This window comes from Eubalaena glacialis, chromosome 18 (genome assembly GCF_028564815.1).
Source record: "Eubalaena glacialis isolate mEubGla1 chromosome 18, mEubGla1.1.hap2.+ XY, whole genome shotgun sequence".
Taxonomy (NCBI): Eukaryota; Metazoa; Chordata; class Mammalia; order Artiodactyla; family Balaenidae; genus Eubalaena; species Eubalaena glacialis.
Window position 1 is genome coordinate 66,937,979 of NC_083733.1, and position 26,625 is coordinate 66,964,603.

The following is a 26,625-nucleotide window of genomic DNA, read 5'->3' on the forward strand; positions in this document are numbered from 1 at the left end:
CCCCAGATGTCCACATGGCTTCCTCACTCCCCTCCTTCAGATCTTTACACAAATGACATTAGCTCACTGAGGCCCTCCTGGACCACCCAATCCAATACTGGAAGCTGCCTACCCCCACTCCTAATCCTCCCTACCCTGCTGTTTGCCCGGAGCCCTATCAGCTAATAATGTACAATATAATTGCTGTGGATTTTATTGTCAGAGTTCCCAGCTTCAGCACTACTGATATTTTGTGGAGGATCATACTTTGCTGTGGGGTACCATCACGTACATTATGGGATGTTGAGCAGCATCCCTGGACGCTACCCAAAAGATGCCAGGAGCACCCCCTCCCCAAGTTGCTCAATGCCACGTCCATAGCGCATAGAATGATGCCTGGCACATAGTCGACACTCACTATACACTGAGAGCACAAAGGAAAGTGAAAAAAGAAGGAATGATCCTCTCTACCTCGTGGATAACAGAGTTGGCAATACACGTTAGCTGTCACCCCAAATACCTGGGCGAAGTAGCAAAGACGCCCACTTCCTCCTTTATCTTCTCCACCTTGGAGGCCGTGTCCTTCATACTCTCAATTTCCAAGAGACTGGGCAAGAGAATCTCCAAGGACGACCCCACTGTGGCCATGGGGCACTGGTCCGGCACCCTCTTGGGCTCTTGAGATACTCTCCTGGGCTGTTGGGAGACCCTGGCCTCCATTTTTGAGACAGGGGTCAGCGAGGCAGGCGACTCGGTTACATCCTCCCACCTCGTTGAGGGCAGAGGGATGGGAGTCAGGGAGGCAACATTCATCTTGGGGCTGCTGGTGGCACGCTTGGGGCAGGGGGACGCTTTGGAAGGCCCCTTTGGGTCCCAGGGCACCTCCTCCACCTCCGCCCATGGATGCGTGTTCCCCTTCGCCCAGGTCCCCAACTGTGGCTGCTCCCTGACCACCACCGGCGTCTCCTCCAGCAAGGACACCTTGGTGGTGCTGAGGGGTACCGTGTCCATAGTTGGCATGGCAGACCCCTGCTGGGTTGAGAGCCAGGAGGGCAGATTGACCAGAGCTGATCTCAAGGAGGGATCCTTGGAACTGGCAATGATCATCAGCTTGTCAAGGGTGAGGCCTTCCACTGAGAAGGGCCTGGTCTGCCCCTGCGAGGCTTCCTCGATGGCCAGCTCCTGGGTCTTGACCCACTTCTTCTGCTGCCCCACCTCCTTGGATCTGAAGCCCGGCATGTCCAGAGAGATCTCCTCCTTCATCCTGCGGACTTTGTCCTCCAACTTGCCCTTGCCCTTCAAGCCATCCACGGTGATATCCTGGGCTCTGCTGACCAGGACTTCCTCTGACTCCTTCTCGGTGGCGGTGAAAGGCAGCTCCAGGGATGTTTTCTGAGTCCTCATCTCTACTGTGTTTGTCTCCTGGGTGCCCATCAACACCACGGGCTCTGGCTTCCCTTCAGGCTTGCTTTGCTCAAGCACATCTCCTCCGTGACTTCCCACAGGCAACACGCCAGTGGTGGCAGGGTCCAATGTCATTTGGTATTGGGTAGGTAAGGTCAGAGCCTTCTGGGACAGGGTAGGTAGGAACACAGATTTCCTGTTTGGAGCAGAGGGGGACACAGCCTTTGGGGGAACAGCAAGTGCATGTGGGGCCTTCTGAGATGGGGCAGGCACAGCTGGGGCCTTGTGGGGAGTAGCCAATACATGTGTGGCTTTCTGAGATGGGGCAGGCATGGCTGGGACCTTGTGGGGAACAGCCGGTACATGTGGGACCTTCCGAGATTTGGCAGGCACAGCTGGGACCTTGTGGGGAATAGCCAGTACATGTGGGGTCTTCCGAGATGGGCCAGGTGTGGCTGGGGCCTCCTGGGGAGCAGCAGGAAAAGCTGGCGCTTTCCGGGATGGAGCAGGTACAGCCAAGAACTTCTGGGACTGGTCAAGGATGAATGGAGCCTTACAAGAGGCAGCAGGGATGGCTGGGGGCTTCTGGGAGGGCGGCGGCCACAGTATCTGCACGGAGTCCAGAGGCCTGGCCTGTTCGTTGCACCTGCGGAAGTCAGGAGGGCAGGCGGCTGGGCAGAGGGAGGACGTGGACAAGGTGCTGGCCTCCGGGTCCATCAGGTCGTCCATGTCCTGTTGCCACGGGTACATATCCAAGTGATCACAGGAGCCCAGCAGGGGCATTTCAGGGCTGTCCTCCGAGATACAGAGTGAAGGGGTCTCAAGTAAACCTGCCAGGCATGTGGCCCCCTCAGAATCAGAGCAACCCTGTAGGTAGATGGAGGGGAGGGGAAGGATGGTCAGGGCCAGTGGAGATGCCCAGACCCAGGTCCCCAGCCCTCTCCTCCCTCAGACCCAGGGGTCCAGACCCCCAGCCCCTCCTCCCTCAGACCGTGAGTTGCCCTCCTCCCTCCGATTCTAGAGTTGGCCCCGGCCCTCAGTATATAGCTGCCTTGGAAGAGGATGCCATGTGGTCAGGTGTATTGGAAATGATGCTGAAGATGGTCCAAATGGTGATGCTGGGCTTCTCTGGTGGGGTGGGGCGGGAGAAAGCAGGCTGAGCTCTCAGCAGAAGGGTCAGAATTTCGGGGTCCATTCATGGAGGCAGAGGGAGGGGGGTGTGCTCACCGGAAACTTGGATTTCGGTTTGAGGTCTCTCAGGGGAGAGGTCCGGTTGAGACCTGTAAGGGCAATTTGGTGTGACTTTGGCGGCTTCAGCACTAGGATCCCCACCCTTCCCCCCTGCCCTGCACGGCAGCAAGGCCCCAAGGCTACTTCTTTTCTGTAGATTTCTTTCTCGTGTCAGCTTGCTCCTGCTGCGACCAGACGAGAGGCACGGAGTCACCCACGGCCTGAGACTTGAATTTGCTCTTGAGGGTCTGGCAGCAGGAGGAGGGAGGGAGGGCAGTCAGGAGGTGCAGCCCCATCAGTCGCTTCCCCGCCAGGCCCACCGGGGCCCGCTCACCTTGGCCTTCCTCTGTCTCTGAGTTGTCAGAATCTTGTAAGGAAAGGTGGGCTCGACAATCATGACTGGAAAGACAGGGGGACACTTCAGGTCAAGGACCCCGATGGGGATGACACGGTGCGGGGGGGAGGCCCAGAGGGGACTCATGAGGGGCTCGGCCAGGGGAGAGAGGGGGATGATGCTGAGGCTCTGTCCGTGCCTGGTGGAGGAGAAGCTGAGACTCAGGGAAGGGCCTGATGGACACCAGAGCCAGCTCACCTGAACGTCTGTGGTGGGATGGGTCCTGTGGACAAGAAGAGGGGCAGTGACGAAGGGTGAGATCTTCCTGGTTTCCACAGCTCCGTTACCTACCCAGCCCAGGGGTCCAGGCCCCCAGCCCCTCCCCCCTCAGACCCAGGGGTCCAGGCCCCCAGCCCCTCCCCCCTCAGACCCAGGGGTCCAGGCCCCCAGCCCCTCCCCCCTCAGACCCAGGGGTCCAGGCCCCCAACCCCTCCTCCCTCAGACCCAGGGGTCCAGGCCCCCAGCCGCTCCCCCCTCAGACCCAGGTATCCAGCCCCTGCTCCCTCCTCCCTCAGACTCTGGAGTGCAGGCCTCCTCCTCCTTCAGAGCCAGGGGTCTTGGCCCCCAGCTCCATTCCTGGGGCTCCTGTACTTCTGGCTTTTGGTCTTGGCGCCGTCTCGAATCTAGAATCATAGCTGCCCCCAGGGGTCTGTGGGGTCAGGGCCCACCTGGAGGCGCCAGGTGGAAGTAGGAGGTGCCACGTGACCCAGGTCCATGGGGGGCGTGTGCAGGGTCCTGGGAGCCCGGGAGGTGGCAGGCTGCTGGAGCAGGTTGATGAGGCGGATCCAGCGGTCAAACAGGAAGCTGACCTCACTGTCAGGGGCGTCCAGCTCCAGGTAATAGTAGCGGCCCGTGACCAGACGCAGCTTCAGGCGCCAGGCAGACAGGTCGTGGACGTAGAGGTGGGCCAGGTCCAGCGGGATCATCCTAGCAGAGGCAGGAGATGGAAGCGGTAGAGCAGGAGATGGGGGCGAGGTGGCAGGGGATGGGGGGATGGAGGCACCTGGTGAGGACGAGGCTGGAGCACTCCCTGCCCTCGGGGGGCTGGGCCATCAGCAGGATGTCTGGCAACACCAGGCCTGGCAGGGATGCGGCCACGCCCATGGTCACTCGGTTGGTTCTGTGGTGCACGTACGCTGGGGCCCCTCGATTGGTCACCTGGGGGTCCAGGGAGAGGGGCTGGGACCACTCCTTTCTCTTATGCTCCGCTGGCACCTCCACACAGACTCCCCCACCAGCCCCCCAGCTGCCTTGTGCCCTCCTGGGCCCAAATCCCCCAACCCAGGGGGTCTCCCTTCCCTCCTGCCCCTCTCTGCCCCCAGGGCACAGGGAGCCAGGGACCTGGACAAAGTTACTCTCGAACATGGGCAGCGGGCGGAGGGGCAAGTACTCGCCCTTCTGGAGGGTCTTCTGCAGCTCCCCCAGGGTGGGGACCCACTTCAGGGGTCCCTGGAGTGGCTCCAAACGCCTGATGTTCCAGAGCCGGTTCATGATGGCTGCAGAAAGTGTCGGTCACCCGGGGCACGGAGGCAGGGTGCCGGCACCCCAGCCCATCGGCCCCAGCCCCTCGGGCTTCAGCGGTTCCAGAGGATGGAGCTTCCCCAGGGCTTGGACATGGCCCTGCAGGGGTGCTCAGCCCTGGCCTGGGGGAGGAGCCTTCGGTGGAGGAGCTTTGTGACCTCATCGGACACAGTTGCAGCTCTTCCTGGGAAGTCTCCAGGGGCCTTCAGCTCCCTTCCCCTCCAGGAACCTGTCCTGGAGTCTTGAGGGCTGGGGTGGGTGAATCAGAAGCCCCTGCTCCAGACCCAAACTAGGGACAACCCGGGGCCCTGGGAGGGTCCGTCTGGGATGTTGTAAGTGAATAATTAAACAAAAGGGTTTCTGACTCTTAAGAGGGGAGGCCTGAATTACAGTCCCAACTTGCCACTGACCCATCTCTAGACCCCGGGTAAGGTCTATACCCCCAGGAGCCTCAGTTTCCCTGTATCTAACTTGTTTGTGTCCGTGGCAACGGTTGCTGTACATTGGTTATAAAGAAAGGGACATGAGGTTTGGAATAAGCCAGACCTTTGGCAAAATCATATTCTGCCTCTCCCTAGCTGTGTGGCCTTAAACGACAGGCATCCCTGAGGAGCCTCCGCTTCCCTCATCTGTAAAATTGGTGGGTATTGGAGGATGCACGGGATCCTGTAAGTAAAACCCCACACTTAAGGCATGGCGCGGAGCAGGCGCACAGTAAATGGTCATTCCTGTCCCCTTCTGAGGGCTTTTGGGGTGGGGGGGTGCTGATATTCTGTCATTCTAAATATAGTGGTTATTATTTTTTTTATGTGTCATGCAAAATACATGGTCATTGTAAAAATTCTGGAAAGTACAGAGAAGCACAAATAACGAAAGTCACCCACAATCCCACCCCCACCTTCTACCCTGAGGTGGCCATAGTCAACACTTTGGTGTATTTCCTTCTAGGATTTTTAAATAATCCATGGATTATATGTATCTATACAAAATGGGGATCACACAGTGGTTTGTAGCCTTGTGGCCTGCTTCTTCTATGCCTAAAGCAGGCTCCGTAGCATCCCTCTTCATGGCTGGTATATTCCATCACATGGATGCACTGTCATTTATATAACCATCCCCTACTGTTGGACATCAGGGTTGTCTCCAATTTGGTGTTGTAAGTACTGCCATAATGAACAACCTTGAGCCTGCAGCCTTGTCCTGTACAAGTTCTGTTGGTCACAGGGTAACCTTCTGGAACTATCCATTAAATATTTATTTATTGACTGCGAGACTAAGAACTCACAGTCTCTGGGGGACTGATGGTTCCCCCTCTACTTCCCTGTCCACGCAGGGACCCCCAGGGACCCCAGCATCCAGCCCCTGGCCCCCAGAGAAATCACCTCTAAGTGGATGTGTTTGACAAATTTAATTCCCTCTTCTCTATCTCACAAAGGTTCTCACATTTTTGTACAAAAACCCAGGCCTCCTTTCCCCCTCCCTCCCCACCCCAACACAGAAAGTAATTGTTTAATAAATAATATATGCTCCTGCCCAAGCCCAGAGGGGTGGGGGTCAGGGAGACACCGTGGCCAGACTTCTTAGAGATCCAAGAATCCGGGACCCCAGTTCCCTCCTCCTCAGGGACTCCCGAGTCCACCTGCCTCCCACCCACCCCCTTAAATAAATAAGTATAAATAAGGCACAGATGCCCCCCTGCCCAGGTCTCCTGGAGGGATCGTCTCTAACTAGAGGGAGACAATGGTGAGGGCGGAGTCCTCTGGCTACCACGCCCCCAGTCCCGAAATAAATAAATAAATAAGGTCTGGCTTTGAAGGGCGCTGGTGGCTCTAGGTGGAGGGTCACAGCCGAGTCTTCAGCAGCAGCAAGCCCCGCACAGCCCAGTCGAGCGTCAGGTGCAGCCCCCCAAGGATGGCATGGGCCGCCCGGACGCCTCCCCAGGGTGAGGCCGGGGGAGGCAGGGGGGGTGCCGGTGGGTCTGGGGGCGCCTGGGGCAGGGCCAGGCGGGACATCTGTCAGGAGAGGACAGAGGGTTAACATCAGGCCAGGGGTGCAGTTAGGGTCCGGGGAAGCGGGTATTTGGAGCCTGTACTGAATCAGGGTTGGGGAGGTCCAGCTTGCATATTTCCACTGTGTCTCTGGCCTGTGAGGTGGGGTGTCTGGGTTGGGAGTTCTTCAGGACGTTGGGTTCAGAAAATTGAGGCTGGGGCCAAAAGGTGGGGGTCTTAAGGCTGGGGTTCTAGGGCCAGGTTCAGAGGGCTGGGGGTGAGGTCTGTAGCATCAGGGCCAGGATCCTGGGGCCGAGGTCTTAGATGTGGGGTCTCATTGTAGGATCAAGCTCAGGGACTCATGTGTGAGAGCTGGGGTCTCAAGTCTGGGGTTTCAGAGCTGAGAGTTGGAATTTGAGTTACAGGGTCTTTGGGGTCAGGTCCAGGAACCGGGGTCTGAAGTCTTATAATCTCAGGGTCTTGAATCTGGGGTTTTGAAAGTCAGGGTCTTGGGGTCTTAAGGGCTCACAACCTAGATCTGAGCTCTTGGGGACCCAGGGCTCAGGGTCTGGGGTCTTCTAGTTTGAGATCTCAGGGTCCAAGTCCTTGAGATCTGAGGTTTGCAGAACCAGGGTCTGCAGGCTGGCTTTGAGTCACGGTGCATCATCTGAGGGTCTGGGGTCTTGATGTGTCAGGATCTCAGGGCCAGGATGTGGGTGGGTCTCAGGGTCTGGAGGTTCAGAGTTTCCTGGGCTTGGGGTCTGGATTCCTCCTGTTTTGGGACCGGGGTCTCCAGGTCTTGGGGTGAGGGTTTGGATTCTCAAATCTTAGGGCTTCAGGATGGGAGTCTTGGAGTAACAAGACCATGGGGTTTCCGAGTCTCAGGGTGAGAGTTTAGAGTTTCCAGGCAGGATTTTGGAGTCTGGGGCCTCAGGGACACAGGGTGAGGGTCTCGGAGTAGGCCTGGGGTCTGGGGTCCTGGGGTCTCAGAGCCAGGTGATCGTACCAGGAGCTGCAGCCGGCGCAGCAGCCGGTCCAACCGGGCCTGCAGGGCGCCCAGATCGGGCTCCAGGGTCCGCAGGGAAGGGCCTCCTGCCCGGCGCAGCCACTGCACATGCCTCAGGTAGGAGAACAGGTCTGCCCGCAGCCGTGTCAGCACTCCTGGTAGCTGGGGGACGGGCGGGGTGGGGGGTGGCGTCAAGGAGCACCTGGCACCTGCCCACTCCAGCCCCTAACCCCCTGCACCCCCTTCACCGCCCAGCTCCCACCTTTGACCCATCCCCTGCCCTTACCTGCAGGGCTCCCAGCGCCCCCGCACTCATGGCCAAGGTGGGGAGGGAATCCAGGTTGTGGTCTCCGTCAGCTGGGAATTTGTCTCTCTTGGGGGGAAAGAAACCGTGAGAGGGACCCTGCCCAGCTCCGGGGGTCCCTTCATCCCCCACCACGAGCCCCGGACTCCTTTCTCCCCCGTCTCTGCCACCGTGGTAGCCCAGACGCCCTCCCCGCTCTCGGTCTTGGCCCCAGCCCATCTCCTCCAGCCTCTCCTACCAGCTGTGCGGCCAGCTGCCGAGTGTCCGCCAGGAGAGAGCGGGTCAGGAGGACGGCGCTGTCCAGCTCAGCCCGAGGGTCTGGGGAGGCCCGTGGGGGGCCAGGAGGTGGCCCCGGGGCAGCAGCTCTACCTGGCCACAGGCTCAGCGCGACCAGGACCAGGCAGCAAACACCTGAGGGAGGGAGAGGACAGAAAGGAGGCTCAGGCCCGACTGGGGGGTCTGAGGGAGGACGGGCTGGGGTGGGGGTTCTGAGTCCCAGGGCGGAGCGCCCAGGGCACGTCGCAGGGCCTGGGCTGGTTTCCCTCTCCCTCTCTGGCTCTGGTCGCCCCGCCCGTCGGAGCAGACGCGCCCCGGGGCGGGTAGACGGGCCGGGCGTCTCCCGTCCGCCCCCGGACGCCGGAATCTGGGCCCCGGGGCGGGGCAGGAGGGGGAGACACAGGCCAGAACCTGCCCCCTCCCGGGGCTCAGGAGCCCGAGCCGGACTGAGAGCAGGGGAAGGAGACCTGGACAGAGGTCCGGGGGCCGTGACCCCTCCCCGGGAGACCCCCGCGTAGGCCCCACCAGAATGGACCGCGGAAGGCCGGGCCGCAGCGCCGGGGATACCCCACAGCACACCTGGGCGGAGAGGGGCAGAGGCGCGGGCGCGCCGGGCTCGCGGCGGGGAGAGAGGGACCCGGCGGTGCTCAGCTCGGGGGCTCCGGCCCGCTCCCTCCGCGGCCGCCCATCCCCCAGCGGCCCCGCCCACCCCTCCCGCCAGCCAATCAGCGACCCCCGGGCCGCCCCGCTCCCGCAGCACACCCCCAGCCCGCCCCCTGGGCCCTCCCAGGCCGCGGTCTGTCCGCCCGTCCGTCCGCATCTGTCTGGCTCTCCTGTTTCTGTCTGCACCCCTGTGTCTCCCTCTGTCTTTCCTCCCCGTAGCTGGGGTCGGTGTTCTGGGCTTGCTCTCACCTCCTTGGCCTCTCTGCCTCAGTTTCCCTCCCGGAGCCTCTCTGTTGAGGTCCCTGGGAGTCTGCGTCTCTCGGTCCCCGCTGACTCCCTGGGGGGTCCCGGGCCCTTTGGGATCACCCCCTGGCATTCGTCTGTCTCTGTCTGTGAGTCTCCATTTCTCTCTGCCTCGCGCTGCCCTGTCGGTGTCTCCGCGTCTCTGATCCGTCCTTTCATCTCTCGCTCTGCCCGTCCCTTCTCTAGGCCTCCTGCTTTCTCTGAATCTCCTTCCCGCTCGCCCCGTCTCCGCCTCCCCATCGCTCCCTCGCTCTCCTCCGTCTCTCGGTCCGATTCCGCTGTGTCTGTCTGCTCCCCACCCTTCCCGCCGACGGTCCCTCCCTCCTCCCTCCCTGTCCCCCCTCCGGGAGCTTGAACCAACTTACTGTTCATGTCCCCACAGGGCAGGGGTTCCCCAGGGCAGGGGGCAGGGGGCTGGGGGCCTTTAACCCTTCCCTGTCCGCTGCCGTGGGAGCCCTGGGGGTCAGCTGGGCCTCGGCCTGGGGAGGGGAGGCATGTGCGTGTGAGCAGAGAGGGCCGCGGCAGTGAGGGAGTGTGTGCGCCTGGGGGGTTATATAGGGGGCCGGGGCGGGCGGGCGGGGGGCAGGCGGCAGGGGAGGGCGGCCTGACACATCCTGACTCACCCTCCCTGCCTGCCTTTTCCATTCCGACGGAGCCGGCTGCCTCGTAGGGCTCACGCCGCCGCGCTCGGAGGAGGGCACGGAAGGAAAAGTTGGAAAAGTTGAAAAGGGAAAGGGGGGGTGGTCGGAGAGGGGCTGGTGAGGTCATTGGCGTCCCCTCCCTCCACCTCCTCGGCCGGCCGCCGCCGCCGCCGCCGCCGGGGTAGACACGCGCAGCTCAAGAGCTGGGGCCTGGCTGCGGGGCGGGGGTCCGGCTGGACCAGGACAGGCAGAGAGATGGGGTGGCAGGGGGTGATGGGGACGGGGTAGAGGTGGCAACGGGGCCACAAGACGCAGGCCTGGGGGGTTGGAGGTGAGACGGGGAGAGACTCCCAGGGACAGAGAGAGATGGAGAGGCCGAGACCCAGGCAAGGAGGTAGAGACACACAGAGAGATGGGGACACGGGACAGAGGTGGAGAGTCTGAGGTGCAGAGATAGAGACAGCCAAGGAGACACGCTGCAGAGGCAGAGAAACAGGAGAGCGAAGTGAGGTTTGAGGGGCAAGATGAAGACAGCAGGAGACGTCTGGAGAGACCCAGAGAGATCCCCAAAAGGAAAAGGGACAGAGACAGGCATGCCAGAAAGAGGGGAGGCAGGCGGCAGAAAAGAGAGACACGAGGCAGGGTGACAGACATGGAGAAGCCCCAAGGGGCAGAGATCCTCCGAGAGATGCAGATGCTGAGATGACGAGGACTCAACGGCGGGGACTGAGAGAGGGGGAGCCTTTCTCCAAGAGACAGGTTGGAACATGGTGAGAGAGAACCAGAGGCAGAGAGACAGAGACCAAGAGAAAGAGGCATCGAGACACCCAGTAGAGGTGAGACCTCGGGCACATGGCTTCACCTCTCTGTGCCTCGGTTTCTCCACCTGTGAAATAGGGATACCCCGGGCACGACCCCCTCCCGAAAGCCTGTGTGAGGATACAGTGAGTTCACTCCTGTAAAGCACACAACCAGCTCTCAGTAAATGCGAACCATTGCTATTCTCACCGTTGATTTTTATTAACATATCCAGGGAGACAGAGAAAAAGAGGGAGCCCCTGGGAGAGATGGAGATGGTGAGACACGGAGAGGGCAGCTGGGGTGGGTGGGGGGAGCTGGAGACCAGGACAGGGCAGGGAGCACACCATGCGGAGAGGTGGAGATGCGGAGAGGGGTGGGAGCAGGACTGGGAGACACAGACTCAGGGGGACAGTGGTAACGACACAGACGCACACAGGGAGTACCAGGTATACGGAGCAGAGGTGGCCCCGGGGATTCACGGCAGAACGAGTGAGGGACCATGACAGGAACCCAAGTCCCCAGGAGCACCCCGACCCCCAGGATAAGGGTGGCAGAGAAGGGTGGAGGGTAGTGAGAAGACGGAAGGTGACAAGGACTTCCAACGGTCCCCCCGCAGACACCCCCCCGCACCGGCCCCTGAGACTGCTGAGCTGGCGGGGGGGATCTGAGGATGAATGGCGGCTGAAGTCCTCCCCCTCCCATCCCCCACCACTTGGGGGGGCAACTGCTCAGGTCCCCAGGGAGGTGAGGTCACAGCCCCCCCATGGTGGGACATGACCTCATCGCCTCAGGTAAGAGCTCCCTCTGCCTCTCTCAGTCTGTCATGGCCACCCCTGCCAGGGCCCCCCAGGGGCCCTCCCCAGCCCCTGCTCATGCTGGGACCCAGGCCTCTGACCACTGGGTCTCCGCCCCTCAGGGGGCCTGTTTCCGGCTGAGTCAGCGTGGGGGGGCCCAAGGCTGCGTCAGTGAGGGGAGAACTGACGTAGCCCCCCCCAAGACCGGTGGGGCCAGCCAAGGTGACTCAGGCCACCAGCCTGGGGGATGGACTGGCCTGAGGGGATGGGGGACTGAGCCTGGGGCCAGCCTGAGAGCCACTTCCAGCCCCTTCCACCTCCGGGGAACCGACCCCATTGCTTTAACCTAGGAGTCCAAGAGCCCAGCTCCTCCTCCCTCAGACTCAGGGGTCCAGACCCCCGCCGCCTACTCCCTCGGATCCAGGAGCCCAGCTCTCAGCCCCCTTCTCCCTCAGACCCAGGTGGCAGGTGTCCAGGCCTGAAACCCTTGTTTCTAGAAAGGTAGAGAAAACTTGTGGCCATTCTGCAATTTGGGGGTGCTCTGTTGGGGAAGGTCAGGAGTCTAGGCATGGGTCATCAGTCCCCCACTAGTGCCATTCCCCTCGGCCTGCTTTGGCCCTCTCACCCCGGGGATGCGGGGTCATCTTCCCTCACTGTGGCAGCAGGAGGCCGGTGGGTGCAGGACAGGAGGGCGGGAGCTACTCAGGACTCCTGGGTCTTCCCCAGGGTTGGGGACACTCAGGCTACTTCTGTGGAAAGGAGGGCAAGAAGGAGAGACAAAGACAGAGACACGAGTAAAGAGCTGGAGAGGCAGGGTTGGAGACTCACAATGACAGGAGATGACAGTGACAAACAGAAAGAGACAGGAGCACAGAGGCCAGAGTGAGAAAGAGACAAAGATGAAAAAAAAAGAAAAAATTGGGACCCATACAGACGCAGAGACAAGCTCAGGGGCTCGGAGACAAAGACTGGGGGAGACACGGAGCTGAGACTCTGAGGGGTGATGACAGCTGTGGGGGGGAGATGCCACTGGGATATGACGGGGGACCCCAGGGGGTCCTTGCTCATGTGCTGGCCCCTGGGTGAGGTGGAGCTGGCTGGTGTGAGGTCAGCAGGTCCGAGGCTGTGTGTGTCCGTCTGTCTGTCCCTGGGGGGTCCTGTCTGGCCCCTGGGGGGTGACGGGGCAGGCGGGCCGCAGAGGCAGCCCAAACCTGTCATTAGTGGTGAGGGCCGTGACGGCGGCCCCCCCAGCCCCAAGCCGCGGTCCAGGGCCCGGCGGCCCCGCCCCCCCACCCCCTCCTTGATCCCTGAGGAATCCCGGGAATTGGGAAGTGGGTCCAGATGATGTTGACACAGGAAACGGTCAGCAGCTGCCCGGCCTCAGCCCCACAACCCCTCTGACCCCCACCCCCGGCCCCCTGCCGAGCCCCTCGGACCTGTGTCATCTCTGACGAAGGCAACACTGGGCCCACTCAGCACCCACCAGGATGTTTACGGGAGATGGGTAGGACGGGAGGCAGCCTCAAAGGGCTTCTTGAGAAATGGGGTCTGGACTCCTGGACAGCTGCCCTCAGACCTAGTCCCCTGCCCCCTCCTCCCTCAGACCCCGGGGTCCAGACCCCCAGCCCCTCTTCCCTCAGACCTGGGAGTTCTGACCCCCAAATGCTCCCTTCCCTCTGCTCCAAGTGTCCAGACCCCCCAGCTCCCTTCTCCCTCAGACTCAGGATCTGGACACAAAGACACACCGCCCCAGGAGAGCTGAGCCCCCTCCTCACTGGCTGGAAAGCTGCGTGGAGGTTCAGGGGAGAATGAGGGATCACGTTCCCACCCCAGCCCCCAAGTTGGCCTCCTCCCCCACCACTGGGGTGGACCAAACCAGAAGCTTGGGGACCCCAGTCGGATCCATTTCCCTGTTTGCAGGAGGGGAAACAGACTGAGCTAGAAGGGGCTCCCTTCCCATGAGTCCCCTCCGCACCACCCGGGGCCTCAGATCTCTCCGATCCTGGCCCTCCCTTTACACACTCCCCATCAGGAGGCCTGGATGCCTTTGGGACCAGGGCACTCCTGAGCAAGAGCTCTGGCCTATGGCCTGACCCCCATTTTCTCATCGCCCTCTTAGGTCTCCTGGTTCCTCCCTAACAATGGGGCTCAGTGAGGTCTTCTGGGCCTCAGGCCCCCTGCCCCTGGTTGCTAGGGGGAAGACTCCTTGGCAACCAGGTCTCAGGAGCCTTTGGGTCACCTGGAGCTGCCTTTCAGGAATGTTTACTAAGCAGAGGGATTCCCTGGCAAGAAGGTCTCAGGGTGCCCACTCCTTGGGTCCCCTGGTTGGCAAGGAGGAGATGTCTTAGACTCCCACCTGCTTTCTACCCAGGTTGCTAAGGAGGCTCTTCTAATGCCAGGGCCCCATCCCACCCACAAGGCCCCTTCCACCTGGTTGCTAAGGAAGCAACTCCCTAGCAACCAGGTGTGACCAGGCCAGTGTGACCCCCCCCTTCTTTCTTCCCAATTGCTAAGTGGGCTCCCTAGAAATAGAACTTAGAACTTTGGGGGCCAGCTGGGCAGGCGGGCGGGGCCGACCCGGTTGCTGGGGTGATGGCCTTCAAGGTCTCTCCCCACAGAGGCCCCAGGAGTCTGGGGAGGCGACATGGTGGGGTCTGGGATCCCAGCTTTGGGCCTCTTCCTGCTAATGCAGGGCTCAGTAGGTGAGGGGGCTGATGAGAGGGTCAGAGAGCTGAGCAGAGGGCCTCCTCACCCTCCATACAGCCTCCCAACACCGCTCTTTTTTTTCACAGACGGGAATGGAATCCAGGGATTCTTCTATCCATGGAGTGAGCAGTGGAGGAAACCCTGGGTCCCCTGGGGACAGGGAGCCCAGACTAGACTCGGGTCTAAAGGGAGGAGGGGCTGGGGGCCCGGACCCCTGGGTCTAAAGGGAGGAGGGGCTGGGGGCCCGGACCCCTGGTCTGAGGGGGGAGGGGCTGGGGGCCCGGACCCCTGGGCCTGAGGGGAGGAGGGGCTGGGGGTCCGGACCCCTGGGCCTGAGGGGAGGAGGGGCTGGGGGTCCGGACCCCTGGGCCTGAGGGGGGAGGGGCTGGGGGCCCGGACCCCTGGGCCTGAGGGGAGGAGGGGCTGGGGGTCCGGACCCCTGGGCCTGAGGGGGGAGGGGCTGGGGGCCCGGACCCCTGGGCCTGAGGGGGGAGGGGCTGGGGGTCCGGACCCCTGGTCTGAGGGAGGAGGGGCTGGGGGCCCGGACCCCTGGGCCTGAGGGGAGGAGGGGCTGGGGGTCCGGACCCCTGGGCCTGAGGGGGGAGGGGCTGGGGGCCCGGACCCCTGGGCCTGAGGGGAGGAGGGGCTGGGGGTCCGGACCCCTGGGCCTGAGGGGGGAGGGGCTGGGGGCCCGGACCCCTGGTCTGAGGGAGGAGGGGCTGGGGGCCCGGACCCCTGGGCCTGAGGGGAGGAGGGGCTGGGGGTCCGGACCCCTGGGCCTGAGGGGGGAGGGGTTGGGGACCCGGACCCCTGGGCCTGAGGGGGGAGGGGCTGGGGGCCCGGACCCCTGGGCCTGAGGGGAGGAGGGGCTGGGGGTCCGGACCCCTGGGCCTGAGGGGGGAGGGGCTGGGGGCCCGGACCCCTGGGTCTGACGGGGGAGGGGCTGGGGGCCTGGAGTCCAGGGTCCAGCACGAAGTAAGCACTAGGCCGGCAGCCCCAGAGCCTGGTGTTGGGGTCAGGCTCTGTGAGGAAGCTGCCCCTTGCGTTGGTCCCCAGGCTGTGAGGGAGATGTGTGGGACCGGGAGAGCTGTGGGGGCCAGGCGGCAATTGAGAACCCGAATCTCTGTCTGCGTCTACGATGCTGCTACCGCGACGGGGTCTGCTACCACCAGCGGCCGGACGGTGTGTGCCGGGGAGCCAGGGCCCCTGGGGTGGGGGCTGGTGGCAGGGACCCCTTGGTCTCACGGCTCCCCGCTTTGTGCAGAAAACATGCGGAGGAAGCACATGTGGGCGCTTGGCTGGACGTGCGGAGGCCTCCTTTTCCTGATCTCCAGCATCTGCCTGTTCTGGTGAGTGGGGTCGGGGCTCGGGTGGGCTCCCTTGCCCTCGGGGACGGGGGCAGGTGGACGGCACAGCTGAGGGTGTCCCCTCCCTGCCAGGTGGGCCAAGCGACGGGATATGCTGCGGCTGCCGTGGTTCCTGAAAGGCAAGTGCAACCTGTCCAGGACCGTCTCTCTGTTATCCAAGGACCAGACACTGAGCAAAAAGAAGACGGCGTCCATTGGCAGCATGCCCACGGAGGGGGCCCTGGATGTCTCGGGGGGCACTGATGGGGAGGGCACGGAAGGGGGCGAAGAAACGGAAGCAGGGGAGGAGGAAGATTAGGGGCACCCCTGGAGGGACCCCTCAATACAGATATAGCACAGAGATGCATGGTCTCTTTTCTGAGAAGCATGAAGCAAGGGGCGGATAAGACCCAGAGGCCGGGAGAGAGAGAGAGAGTGTGTATGTGTGTGTGTGTGTGTGTGTTTTGGGTGGTGCCTGGGCTGTGATCATGGGGGGTGTGAGCTGACGGGCGTCTGGGGTCCAGGGGTAAGTGGGGAGGATCCGAGCTGAGGGGGACTTGGGCTGATGGGGGCGGGCCTGAGCTGATGGGGGTCCTGAGTTGAGTGTAGGTCCTGGGCTGTGATTATGGGGGGTCTGGACTGAGGGGCTTGGGGTGAGTTGGGGGTGGCCTGGGCTGGGACTGCAGCTGGGCTGGGGGTACATGGACCACCGTGCCCCTCAGCTGTCCTTCTGCCGCTGCCTGACAGCCTCTGCTGCCTGCCCTTGGGATCCTGCCGCCCTTGGGCCAGCAGGCATTTGCCTTGCTTCCCACAAACGCCCAGACAACTGTAGCTCTCAGACTCCCTAGTGGCAGGACGGAAATTTTCCTGGAAGTTCATTACAGTTGAAGACTCACCCTGCTCAGTCCTCTTTCCTCTGCCCCTCCTCCCTCAGGTAACAGAGCTACTCCAACCTACCCTCCATAAGTATTCCCCCCAACAAATATCTTGCAAGTCTTTGTCCCTCTGTCTGCATCTCTGGGGACCTCAAACGAACAGAGGAACCTGGGCTGAGGGAGGTCTGGACTCAGGGGGTGGGTCTGGGCTTGAGATCCTTGCCCCCCACTCCTGTCCCCCTCCGTGAGGGGACAGCGTGAAGCTAGGCTCCTAGGTCCCCAAGGGCTTGGGCAACCCCTCCCTCACCCCTGCCCCAGTGCCGTCCCTCCCCAGACAGATATGCAGCACAGTGAGGCAGAGCCCTTTATCCAGGGGAGGATAGATGCAGGACAGGTAGGCATCCTGGGAGCCAGATGATGATGGGGGCAGCTGCGCATCTCCATCGGGTCCTGACAGGTGTGGCCATGCGTTCGTCTGTAGGAGGGAGGGTGGGGTTAGTGGCTGCTCAGGACCCCTGCGTGTATCCCTGTATCCCAGGACCACCACCCAGGAGAAGGAGCCCCTTCCTCCCGCTTCAGTCCCTCACAATTGACTGACGCACTTGCTCATTGGCTCCTTCATTACTCCGTGCCCTGACGTGCGGCAGCGACTGTGCCTTTAACTCACCGGAACCCAGTGGTACAAGGTGGGGAATGAGAGGCAAGGAAAGACAGAGACGGAGAGACTTACACACAAAAAAGAGAGAGGGAGAGACAAATATGTCGAGGGAAGGACAGAGGCACAAAGATAAAAAAAGACACGGGAGATAGACTGAGACAGACACAGGGACAAAGAGAAAGACAGGCAGAGACAGAGAAGATGAAATGGGGGGAGAAATGACATAGGATGGGTTAGGCTCTGCACATCTTCTCAACTAATTTTGGTCCCAGAGGGAGAGAGAAATGACCAGAGCCAGGACCTACAGGCCCCTCTGTTAAAATTCCAGTTCTCTGTCCCTCATGTGCTGGAATCACCTCACCCTGCCATTATGGAGTCCTGTGTTTGGACAGGCCCGTTTTCCTTCTAAGAGGGGCCTACAGGCCGGTCAGCTTGGCCAGTTTCTGGCAAGTGGTTCTAGCAGCAGAGGTCTACCCAGCTGTGTTAGACTTCTGGGCAAGGTAAAGTGTTTCCAGGGGTAATTTTAACCACAGGTGGTTATTTCTGCATTGTGTGCCAAATTTTGTGTTAGCTCATGCTTCATCTATGCATAAACTGTTCCCTCATCTGAACCACAGAACATAGCATATGATTGGACTGACTATTTTCAAAATTCTCACAAAAAAAGGGTATATAACTATCCTTCTGGATGCAGAAAAGGAAAGTTAATTCATCACCTATAAAGAATGTCTTAGGACATTAGAATTTAATTCTTTTATGTAACCCCCATTTGAGAAACTGACTCAGTCACTCATCCATCCATTATTCCACTTATCCATCCACCCACCCACCAACCCATCTATCCTCTCATCTATCTACTTACCCATCTGCCCAAACATCCATACAACCCCGCATTCACCCATCTACCAGCATCAATCCCACCATATCCATCCATCCACCCACCCATCCATCAACCAATTCATCCATCCATCTATCCCTCATCTATCCATCCATCAATCCAACCACATCCACCCATCCACCACCTATTTATCCATCAAGCAATTCATCCATTTATCCCTCTATCCACCCACCCATCCACCTATCCACCCACAACTTCATCTACCCATCCATCCATCAATCAATCTATCCATCCACTCATCCATCAACCCAATCCATCCATCCATCCATCCACCCACCCACTGGATCATCAACCTCTGACTTCCTGAGTTCACTCTTTGCTGGGGAATGCTAAGAACAAAGACACCAGAGACCCAGGCCTTACCCTCCAGGGGCTCCCTGTTGGGTGGGAGAGACAGTATCAGCACACACACATACAACACACAGTGATACAAGCAATAACAAGGGTAACTCAGACAATGTGAAGACCCAGAGAAAGGCACTGAAGTTGAGTTGGATCTGAAAAGACACCTGGGAAGTTTTCTGAGTGGAGTGCAGACAACAAGGGCACCCCCAGTGTAGGTGAAGGCATGGACAGAGGCCAGTTGGTGTGAGACAGCCTGGCCATCGTGGACTGAGGGAGGTCATTCTAACTGCAGAGAAGGCAGGAGATGTGGAGCTGAGATGTGGCAAACACACACATAGTGAGTGGCTTGGATTTAACCAGAGGGCAACAGGGAGCCACAGCAGGTCTCTGGCAGAGGAGTGCACTCTGGAGAGTGCAACAGGTACCTCCCCTTTGGCAAGAGGTGGCACCTTTTGGGGCCTCAGTGTCCTCCCTGGGATGGGGATAGTAATAGCAGTGACCTCAGGGACTCTGTTACACTTGGAGGATTAAATGGGAAACAGGACTCGGTGCACCTGGGGACTGGAGCGCAGGGATGAATAATCTCCAAGTGTTGGTGGAGCTAAAGGTGACTCTCCAGCCCTCACGCACGTCTGGGGGCAGGGTCTCATTTGTCTCTCCCCAGTCTGCACCCCTGCCTACTGTCTCTAGGTCTTCATCCTCTGGGTCTCCGCTAGTCTTTGCTTCTCTGCCTTCCAATCTTGACCTCTACCTGTCTCTCTCTCCCCATTGTCTCTGTCTCTCCATCTTTCCCTCTCCATTTCCATCTCTCCTTGATGTCTCTCCATCTCTCCCCTCTGTCCTTCCCTCTCTCCCTCGCACTACCTCTCCAGCTCTCCGTCTGTCTCTTCATCTCTCCCACTGTCCCTCCATCTCCCCTCTGTCCCTCGGTCCCTCCATCTCTCCCCTCTGCCCCGCCCCGCTCCCCGCCCCTCACCTCGGGCTCACTCGTTGCCCGCACCCGCCGCCCCAGGCCCGGCCTCGAGCGAGACGAGCTGCAGGCGCACGCGGCGGGAGCCGGGGGCGGGCGGCGGGGGCATGCGGGCGGCGGAGCGCGCTCCCCAGGAGACGGGTGCGGCGCGCCGGCCGGCGGAGGAGGAAGCTGGCGCCGACCAGCGGCGGGAGAGCTTTCGCGCGAGGCGGGAGAGCGCCGAGGGCCGCAGGCCGTAGTCGCGCTCTAGCTCCTGGCGCGAGATCTCGATGTTGCCGGTGTACCAGAGGATCCAGCCGAGCAGGCTCAGGAAGACGAGCAGCGCGCCCGAGTAGATGAGCAGGTCGCCGAAGTCGCGGCCGCGCACCTGCAACTGCGCGAACACGCCGGTCAGCAGCGCCGCCATGCCCGCCACGTCCAGCGCCACGGCCAGCAGCAGCGCCAACCGGCAGCGGCCCAGGCCCGACGCGGGCACAGGCGCGCCCGCCGGCGGGGACGGTACGCCAGGCGGGGGCCCCTGCGAGGCGCACACCGCTGGCGCCGCCGCCATGGCCCTGCTCCACCGCAGCGGCTGGCTCTGACGGAGAGCGTTCCGCGTTCCGGGTGCGGCCCGGTCCGGGGCGGGGTCAGGGGACTGCGCCAGGTGTGCCCGGCACCCGCCTGGTCACCTGAGCTGGGCTGGGTGCGGTCGGGCCCGGCCCGGGGGCGCCCTGGCCCTCAGAAGCCGATGCTGGGGGCAGCTGGGCGCACAGATTAGTGCGGCCCAGGGCCCCTGCATCCTAAGGAGCCTGAAGCAGCGCATGGTGAAAATCCGGGGTGCTCTAATAGAGGCAGCAGGGCAAACCCCAACATTCCTGTTTGCTCAGATTTCTCCTGGGGCCTCTGGACTGTCAGGACTCATTACGGCGAAGTCCAAGGGCACAGAGATGGACCAGACAAGTCCCCTGCCTTCAAGGAGTTTCTGGACATAATCACAACTCAAGGTGCCCTAATGGAGGTGACATAAAGCACCGTCATTCCTTCTGTTCACTTGGAGTCTCTCCAGGCCCTGTGCTGGTGAGGCTGAAGACTCAGAGGTATATCAGGCGAGGCTCCTGCCCCTTAAAGAGGACCCTGACAACAGAAAATAAACTTCCCTGAAGTGTAACGGGTGTGACATAGGGCGGAATGGAGGGGGAGAATAGGGCTGGAGTCCGCGAGGCACAGGAAATAAGCTGGGCGAACAGGTATGCAAGCCCTAAAGGAACCAAGACCTTTCCCAGGCAAATCTCGTTTCCTCCAAACACACCTCGCCCTTAGAAGAAATGGGCGACAGTCTGCGAGAAGGGTCCGTCCGGCTTCTCTCTAGACTCGAAATGGTGCGGGAGCTTAAGAGGACACAGGGGAGGGCGAATTGAGAGGGAGCTCCCGGGGTTAGCCGAAGGTTTCCGAACGTGGCCGAATGGAGACAGAGTGTTTCCGAAGAGATTCGAAGCGGGCATGGGCCAATAAGAGGGAAGCTGGCCGCCCTTCGGAAGAGTGTGTCCGGAGAGTTCCGAAAATGTCCGACCGAGCCTGCTGCCTTCGTCGGGAATAGCCGAGGGCCTACGAAGAACGTGGAAGCGACCGAAGTCCCTGTGTAGTTTAAATAGTTCACGCACTAACAAGTTCATTCATAAAACAAATGTTTATTGAGCACTCACCCTGTGCCAAGCTCTGAGTGGCAATATTGGAGAGAAGCCGTTGAGGAAGGGGACTTGGGACTTCTGGAAAGGGACACACTCGGAAATCCAGCAGTGGAGTTCCGAAAACACACGAAGGGCCCTCGGAACTGTACCACTCCGCGTCGAGAATACGCCCTCGGGTCCCTAGCCGAAGAGTTCCGAAAGTCCCCGAACGGTTTGAGACTGACTGGAGGAAATAGCCGAACGTGGCCGAGCTGCCTCGGAGGCGGGCGGAAGGAGGCGGGGACAGGCGACGGCGCGCGCGTACCCTGAGAGGAAGCGGAAATGCGTGTTGCTATTAAAGGCGTCGCCCCGCCCCACGCCTGCCTCTTTCCGTATCCGGCCGCCGCCACGAGAGGAGGTGAGTTGCTCCCGCGTGACCGCCTCTCGCGCGACCGCCTCTCGCGCCTGGCACCGGGTGTCTGTGCCCTTCCCTGCCTGTCTCACTGCGCCCCTCGCGCTCTTGGCTTCACCCCGGCCCCGCCGCCTTAGGTCGCTGTGGATTCTCACCTCTCGTCCCTCGCAGTTAGTCTCGGCCGCCCAGGTTCAGCGCCGCCACTTCAGGCCGCCCAGCCCCGCCTGGCAAATTTCTAGGCGCTCTCGGCCCACGCGGTGCTCCCATTCGCCAGGTCCCCAAACGCACCCTTTCTCTGTTGTCCGACGTCGGTCTGCTGCTCCCCTGACGTTTTCCCGCGCCCCTTTCTCCGCAGCTGCCGCCATGTCCGCGCATCTGCAATGGATGGTCGTGCGGAACTGCTCCAGTTTCTTGATCAAAAGGAATAAGCAGACGTACAGTACTGTAAGCGGGGCCCCGACGCCTGGGTCGGAGGGAGGGACCTTTACGATTGCTGTGGCTCCTTCCTCTTCATGACTGCGATGCGTTCTCCTTCCCAGGAACCCAATAACCTGAAGGCCCGCAACTCTTTTCGCTACAACGGGCTCATTCACCGCAAGACTGTGGGCGTGGAGCCGGCGGCGGACGGCAAAGGGGTCGTGGTGGTCATGAAGCGGAGATCCGGTGAGCATTTGCCCTGGCTGGGCCCAGGCAACAGACCCCCATCCGGGGCAGGGGGCTGTGGTTTTTCACTGTCGGGCTGCGGGAGTGATTCTGCTATTGAACGGAGGATTCCTGGGGTCAGGATATTTGCCTGGGAGGCTGGTTCCTCTCCAAGCTAGCCCACCAGCTATGTGAGCTTATCATCTAAAAAGTGGAGAAATTAAAAGCACCTGAACTCCGCTGCGTGCTTGTCAGGGTTAAATTACAGGGTTGCACGGTTTGATGATGTTTTCAGAATAAATCTTTGAAGCAGGTGGAAGTCTGTCTCCACCGGTGGGAGAATTCAGGTAAACAGATGGGGAGCCACTTTCTAGCTCCCGCATAGGAAGTGACAGGTTGGGTTTGAAGCAGTAGTTTGGCTCCCATTCTGGCTTCGAGGATTCAGAATGGGGCGCTCAGCATCCCACCTCCCTGTGTCTCAGGCACAGACAGGCCCTTTTAGACTCTTAGAGGAGGTCAAGGGGAGGCAGGGGTGTCTCTGGGTAACAGCTGAGTCATGGTATCGTACCCGCAACACTTTTGTTTGTAGGTGGGCAGTGGGTTTTAAGAGATAAAAATGAGCTTTTTCCCAGGTTCTTGATTAGGATTGATTTCTTTTTGGGTTCTGAGCCCTGTGTCCTGTTCAGTGACAGCAGCAGCCACGGCTGCTGCCTTCTGTTCTCGGAAGGGGGTTAACCTCCCTTCCCAGAAGCACAGACCCGGGAGCAAGCAGTTGCTTATGCTTTTGGGCTTCTCAGGTTCCCACACTCCTGAGAACCCTGTTCTGGTGCGCTGGGTCCCAAAACCTTTGCTTTCCCTTCTTGGATTGTTGGGTGGCTTTTCCTGGGCTGTCAGGAATCGGCTTGACCTGAGGAGGTAACATGGGCTCTTCTCTGGGGTCAGAAGGCTAACATGAAATGTCCAGTATGGTACAGGGTCTTTGGCATCTTGGGGGAAGCCCAGGAGCACAGAATCCTAGCCGGGACCCCATCAGCTCTTTGGCACAATAAAGGGGGTGTTTTCCTTTTTATGCTGGGCAGGGGAGTCCAACTCCACCTGTGCACAGGTGAGGGGCAGGTGTTTTCCCCAGGACTCTTCTTACCCCTGGTTCTCCTGTGGCTCCACATCACCCCAGCCTCACAGTTTGGCATTTTAGACACTTGTTGCTGAGCGGGTAGCTAGGGCCCAGGAGGGTGCGGAAGGGAGAGGAGCCAGAGCTGCTTTCTGGGGAGCGCTCGCCACCTGGTCAACGTGGTGCCAAGTGCCCACCTCGCCCAGGCTCTCCTTGCAGTCACACAACTGTGCATGTGACCTTGGGCAAGGGAGTCCTGGTCCCTTTGCCTCTGCTTCCTCTTCTGTGCCGTGAGGTGAGCAGTGTTGTGTCTCAGGGACAGGCTGGGGAGTAGACGCCTATACAGGTGCAGGGCCTGGCCTGTGGTGGCCCTCGCCATCGTCCTGTAAGTTGATGCTTGGAGATGGGGCTGCCTCCCAGGCTCACACAGTCCGGGCACTCGGGTTCTCTGGGTGGGACTGTGCCCTCACCCCGGGGGTGGGCACCAAAGGTCCAGACCGTCTGACCCCTGGGGCCCCTCTTCTCCCCACCACACCAGGCCAGCGAAAGCCAGCCACTTCCTACGTGCGGACCACCATCAACAAGAACGCCCGGGCCACCCTCAGCAGCATCCGGCACATGATCCGAAAGAACAAGTACCGCCCGGATTTGCGTATGGTGAGTGGGGGCTGGAGAGCTGATGCCAGGTGGTGGAGGCGACTACACAGTGGGGACCCAGGGAGCCTGGCCAGTGCTGTGAAGGACGGCCCTCTGGTGACTGGAGCCGGACCTGCGCTCTGGGGAAGAGGGAATGTCGCCCATCTGGGAGGCATGCGGGGGCGGGGGGCACAGCTGGTGGGGTGGGTGACCTGAGCCCGCCTCGCCTCCCAGGCTGCCATCCGCAGAGCCAGCGCCATTCTGCGCAGCCAGAAGCCTGTGATGGTGAAGAGGAAGCGGACCCGCCCCACCAAGAGCTCCTGAGCCATCTGTCCCCTTCCCCAGTGCAATAAAGCTGTCCGCTGACTTGCCTCAGCCTCCTCGCCTTCCAGGCCATGTCCCCAGGGGCTCCCCTGCCAGCCGGCAGCACACAGTCGTCCCAGTGTCTTTTGAGTCTGGAGGGACCAGGTCCAGGTGGGGGAGCTGAGCCCCAGCTTTTGTGTGTGTCCTTGGCCCATCGTTTCTGCCCATCACGGAGGGCTGGCGTTGGTGTGAATTTTTACATTGGACGCTCAGAGGTGATTGTTCAGTACCGCAAAAAAAGGAATTGCAGGTTAAGTAAAATCTAGAATCAGCACGATCCCATACTCTGCTAATGCATGACAAAGCTTCAAGAGAGACATTAAGTGGAAATTTTTGATTTTTTAACGTTTAGTCTAAGGTTCCTGAGGGGTGGGCATCTAGACCAAGGGTCAGCGCATCTTCTGTTTTGTGTAGTTCTGTGGCCTGTGTCACAGCAGTGTTGGCAGTGTGGCCTTTGAAGGAGGAAGCATTTACAGTCTGGGTCTTTGCTGTCTGGGACCCCCGCTGTAGACCATTTCTTTCTCCTGGGGTGGCCTGGAAACCCCAGTGGGAGCTGGGGTGAGGAGCAGGCTGGCCCTCCCCTCCCACGGCGGGTCCTGGGGCAGCTCGGCCTCTCCAGGGGGCTCTGCAGGTGTGAAGTGAGCATCCTAGGACTTGGGGGTGGACAGGGCCCTCAATAGGCCTTGGCCGTTGGTTCTGGGCCGAGAACTGCACTCATGGGCACCAGTGCAGCTCCTGAGTCCAGAAGCCTGTGGGACTCTGTCCACAGCTGGGGGAGGGGAACAGGAGCTGCACCAGCCACCCAGGAGGAGGGTGGCAGCCTCGGGCTTTCTGCCAGCAGGCGTGTCCTTACACAGCCTTTTTCTGGCGAGGAGCCCACCTGGCCAAGTGGTTCTGTCTCCGGCTGCACTGGGGGTGAGCCCAGCGTCCCTGCAGCACCGGCCCTCACCTGCTTCCTGCCCTCAGCAGGTGGCTGCCCTCCCCGCTGCCTTCAGCTGCTCCTGGCCGCTCTCCAGCCCTCCCCCAGGCTGCGCAGCTCTGTCTCCTCAGGTCTCTTCTGACCGCTGGGTCTAACGTAGGTTCTCCTAGTTGCTTCCTTGTGTTTATTACAACCGTGACGTGGGCTTGTGGGTACTGCCACTGGGCACCTGCCTGGGTCCTTCTGCCAGCTCAGCTGCTAGCTGTGTGGCCTTGGGCAAGTAACTGGATCTCTCTGCCTCTTGTCAGAATTACGTGGGCTAAGGCAGCGGTCCCAAACCTTCTTGGCACCAGGGACTGGTTTTGTGGAAGTCCCTTTTTCCACGGACTGGGCGAGGGGAATGTGGTTCAGGCGGTAACGCGAGCAATGGAGGGCAGCAGATGAAGCTTCGCTTGCCCGCCGCTCGTCTGCTGTGCAGCCCGGTTCTGACGGGCTGCGGACCAGAATTGGTCCACGGCCCTGGGTTTGAGGACCCCTGGGTTAAAGAATGCAGGTAAGTGCGGTAATTAGCTGTTGGCGTAGTGTTTTAAGCCTATGACAAGCTGGATGGCGTCTCTAATTCTTCAGATGGGCTTGTGGCGTGCGTGTGTACACATATACGTACACACACGTACACTTGAGGAGTGGCTGTTTTCTCTGACTACCCCAGATGCCCCATGAAGCAGCTGTCATCGCCGCCTTACAGATGTAGAAACCGAGGCTCAGATGGGTAAAGGTCACCCACGTCATTGCTCATGGTGTGTTTCCTGTGCACCTATTATGTGCCAGCCACTATGCCCTGGGCCAAGGATTCAGGTCTCCGCCATCCTGAGGACCCTGTGCAGACGACAACCCTGCCCCCACTTCACAGCTCTGTGCTGGGGCCCAGGAGCTCCGCACACCCAGACAGTTCCTGACCCCCCTCCCACCCTGCTGCCCCCTCCAGCCTTCCTCAGTGGGCGTGAACCTGATCGCTTCCTGCCAAACCCTCTTCCTCCCCTGGACCATCCACCCTCACCCCACGGGGGTCTGTCCTCAACCCAGGTGGAACTTAGGCGACTTAACACCTGCTCAGAGCCCTCCCACGGTTCCCATCCCACTGCGAGTGGAAGGCAGCCCCCTAGCCTTGGCTGGTCGGGCCCATCTCCACCCGGACGCCCAGCCCCCTGCTGTCCACCCACCCCACGCGGTTCTGCCTGGGAGCATCTGCACTAGCTGTTCCTCTGGAAGGTGCTTCCCCACAGGGAGCCAGGGCCTCTTACTCTCACATGTTGCAGGGCAGTGAAGTCTCCTGACCACTTTTCTTCCCCTTTGGCCAGCATCCGGGTTCTTAGTTCCCCGACCAGGGATGGAACCCGCGCCCCCTGCAGTGGAAGCGCCAAGTCTTAAACTTTGGACTGCCAGGGAAGTCCCTCTTCTGGCCACTCTTAAAAATCAAAACCCACCCCCCACCCCGCACCCCGGCTTCATTTTTCTCCACAGCACTGAAGTCCATCTAGCAGGTGCGTCCTGTGAGCCAGGACGTAGCCCGGCACCCAGCATACCAGACGCACACAGTGCTAAGCATCTGCTCACCCGTGTGGCGGCCGGCCGTCAGATGGTGTCCGTCTCCTTGTCTGCCCCAGAGCCCTGCTCCTCTAGGCCCTTAGCCCACGTGGAGTCCGGCTGGTCACCTGAACCCCCAAGATAACTGCCTCCCTCTGTGGCCTGTTTCCTCCTCATAACACAGCCTCACTCAGTCTGTGGACCTCTAGC

At 60.7% G+C, this 26,625-nt stretch overlaps 5 protein-coding genes across 5 annotated transcripts; 2 read left to right on the forward strand and 3 right to left on the reverse strand.

The window, feature by feature from the left end:
* Nucleotides 1–486: 486 nt before the first annotated feature.
* Nucleotides 487–4,498, reverse strand: GARIN5B (golgi associated RAB2 interactor family member 5B). Its single transcript, XM_061172529.1, has 8 exons — nucleotides 4,349–4,498; nucleotides 4,011–4,165; nucleotides 3,676–3,934; nucleotides 2,948–3,031; nucleotides 2,758–2,861; nucleotides 2,611–2,663; nucleotides 2,435–2,511; nucleotides 487–2,250 (listed from the first exon to the last, which is right to left on the reverse strand). Exons 1-8 carry the CDS (start codon nucleotides 4,496–4,498, stop codon nucleotides 487–489), a joined length of 2,646 nt encoding a protein of 881 aa, XP_061028512.1.
* A 1,716-nt stretch (nucleotides 4,499–6,214) lies between these two features.
* On the reverse strand, nucleotides 6,215–9,553 carry IL11 (interleukin 11). The gene is made up of 5 exons (XM_061173941.1): nucleotides 9,434–9,553; nucleotides 8,065–8,237; nucleotides 7,809–7,895; nucleotides 7,523–7,684; nucleotides 6,215–6,540 (listed from the first exon to the last, which is right to left on the reverse strand). Exons 1-5 carry the CDS (start codon nucleotides 9,438–9,440, stop codon nucleotides 6,370–6,372), a joined length of 600 nt encoding a protein of 199 aa, XP_061029924.1. The 5' UTR covers nucleotides 9,441–9,553; the 3' UTR covers nucleotides 6,215–6,369.
* A 4,395-nt stretch (nucleotides 9,554–13,948) lies between these two features.
* TMEM190 (transmembrane protein 190) lies at nucleotides 13,949–15,675 on the forward strand. The gene is made up of 4 exons (XM_061173969.1): nucleotides 13,949–14,132; nucleotides 15,067–15,192; nucleotides 15,275–15,359; nucleotides 15,450–15,675. The coding sequence occupies exons 1-4, from the start codon at nucleotides 13,949–13,951 to the stop codon at nucleotides 15,673–15,675; spliced, it is 621 nt and encodes a 206-aa protein (XP_061029952.1).
* A 906-nt stretch (nucleotides 15,676–16,581) lies between these two features.
* TMEM238 (transmembrane protein 238) lies at nucleotides 16,582–19,711 on the reverse strand. The gene is made up of 2 exons (XM_061173953.1): nucleotides 19,109–19,711; nucleotides 16,582–16,706 (listed from the first exon to the last, which is right to left on the reverse strand). The coding sequence occupies exon 1, from the start codon at nucleotides 19,650–19,652 to the stop codon at nucleotides 19,116–19,118; it is 537 nt and encodes a 178-aa protein (XP_061029936.1). The 5' UTR covers nucleotides 19,653–19,711; the 3' UTR covers nucleotides 16,582–16,706; nucleotides 19,109–19,115.
* Nucleotides 19,712–21,074: 1,363 nt separating this feature from the next.
* On the forward strand, nucleotides 21,075–23,924 carry RPL28 (ribosomal protein L28). The gene is made up of 5 exons (XM_061173956.1): nucleotides 21,075–21,166; nucleotides 21,516–21,604; nucleotides 21,700–21,823; nucleotides 23,452–23,570; nucleotides 23,784–23,924. The coding sequence occupies exons 1-5, from the start codon at nucleotides 21,091–21,093 to the stop codon at nucleotides 23,871–23,873; spliced, it is 498 nt and encodes a 165-aa protein (XP_061029939.1). The 5' UTR covers nucleotides 21,075–21,090; the 3' UTR covers nucleotides 23,874–23,924.
* Nucleotides 23,925–26,625: the final 2,701 nt, after the last annotated feature.

What these genes read in the sequence shown, in the direction of transcription:
- RPL28 (XM_061173956.1), top strand. Translation starts at nt 21,091, where the DNA reads ATGCGTGTTGCTATTAAAGGCGTCGCCCCGCCCCACGCCTGCCTCTTT. An exon ending in GGCCGCCGCCACGAGAGGAG is followed by an intron (nt 21,167 to 21,515) that starts GTGAGTTGCTCC and finishes CTTTCTCCGCAG; the next exon opens with CTGCCGCCATGTCCGCGCAT. An exon ending in ATAAGCAGACGTACAGTACT is followed by an intron (nt 21,605 to 21,699) that starts GTAAGCGGGGCC and finishes TCTCCTTCCCAG; the next exon opens with GAACCCAATAACCTGAAGGC.
- IL11 (XM_061173941.1), bottom strand. An exon ending in GGGCGCTGGGAGCCCTGCAG is followed by an intron (nt 7,685 to 7,808) that starts GTAAGGGCAGGG and finishes CCCGTCCCCCAG; the next exon opens with CTACCAGGAGTGCTGACACG. An exon ending in TGCGCCGGCTGCAGCTCCTG is followed by an intron (nt 6,541 to 7,522) that starts GTACGATCACCT and finishes CTCTCCTGACAG; the next exon opens with ATGTCCCGCCTGGCCCTGCC.
- GARIN5B (XM_061172529.1), bottom strand. Translation starts at nt 4,498, where the DNA reads ATGAACCGGCTCTGGAACATCAGGCGTTTGGAGCCACTCCAGGGACCC. An exon ending in CTTCCACCTGGCGCCTCCAG is followed by an intron (nt 3,032 to 3,675) that starts GTGGGCCCTGAC and finishes CTTGACCTGAAG; the next exon opens with TGTCCCCCTGTCTTTCCAGT. An exon ending in AACCGAAATCCAAGTTTCCG is followed by an intron (nt 2,512 to 2,610) that starts GTGAGCACACCC and finishes CCACCCCACCAG; the next exon opens with AGAAGCCCAGCATCACCATT.
- TMEM238 (XM_061173953.1), bottom strand. Translation starts at nt 19,652, where the DNA reads ATGGCGGCGGCGCCAGCGGTGTGCGCCTCGCAGGGGCCCCCGCCTGGC.
- TMEM190 (XM_061173969.1), top strand. Translation starts at nt 13,949, where the DNA reads ATGGTGGGGTCTGGGATCCCAGCTTTGGGCCTCTTCCTGCTAATGCAG. An exon ending in GGGATTCTTCTATCCATGGA is followed by an intron (nt 14,133 to 15,066) that starts GTGAGCAGTGGA and finishes GTTGGTCCCCAG; the next exon opens with GCTGTGAGGGAGATGTGTGG. An exon ending in TCCAGCATCTGCCTGTTCTG is followed by an intron (nt 15,360 to 15,449) that starts GTGAGTGGGGTC and finishes CCTCCCTGCCAG; the next exon opens with GTGGGCCAAGCGACGGGATA.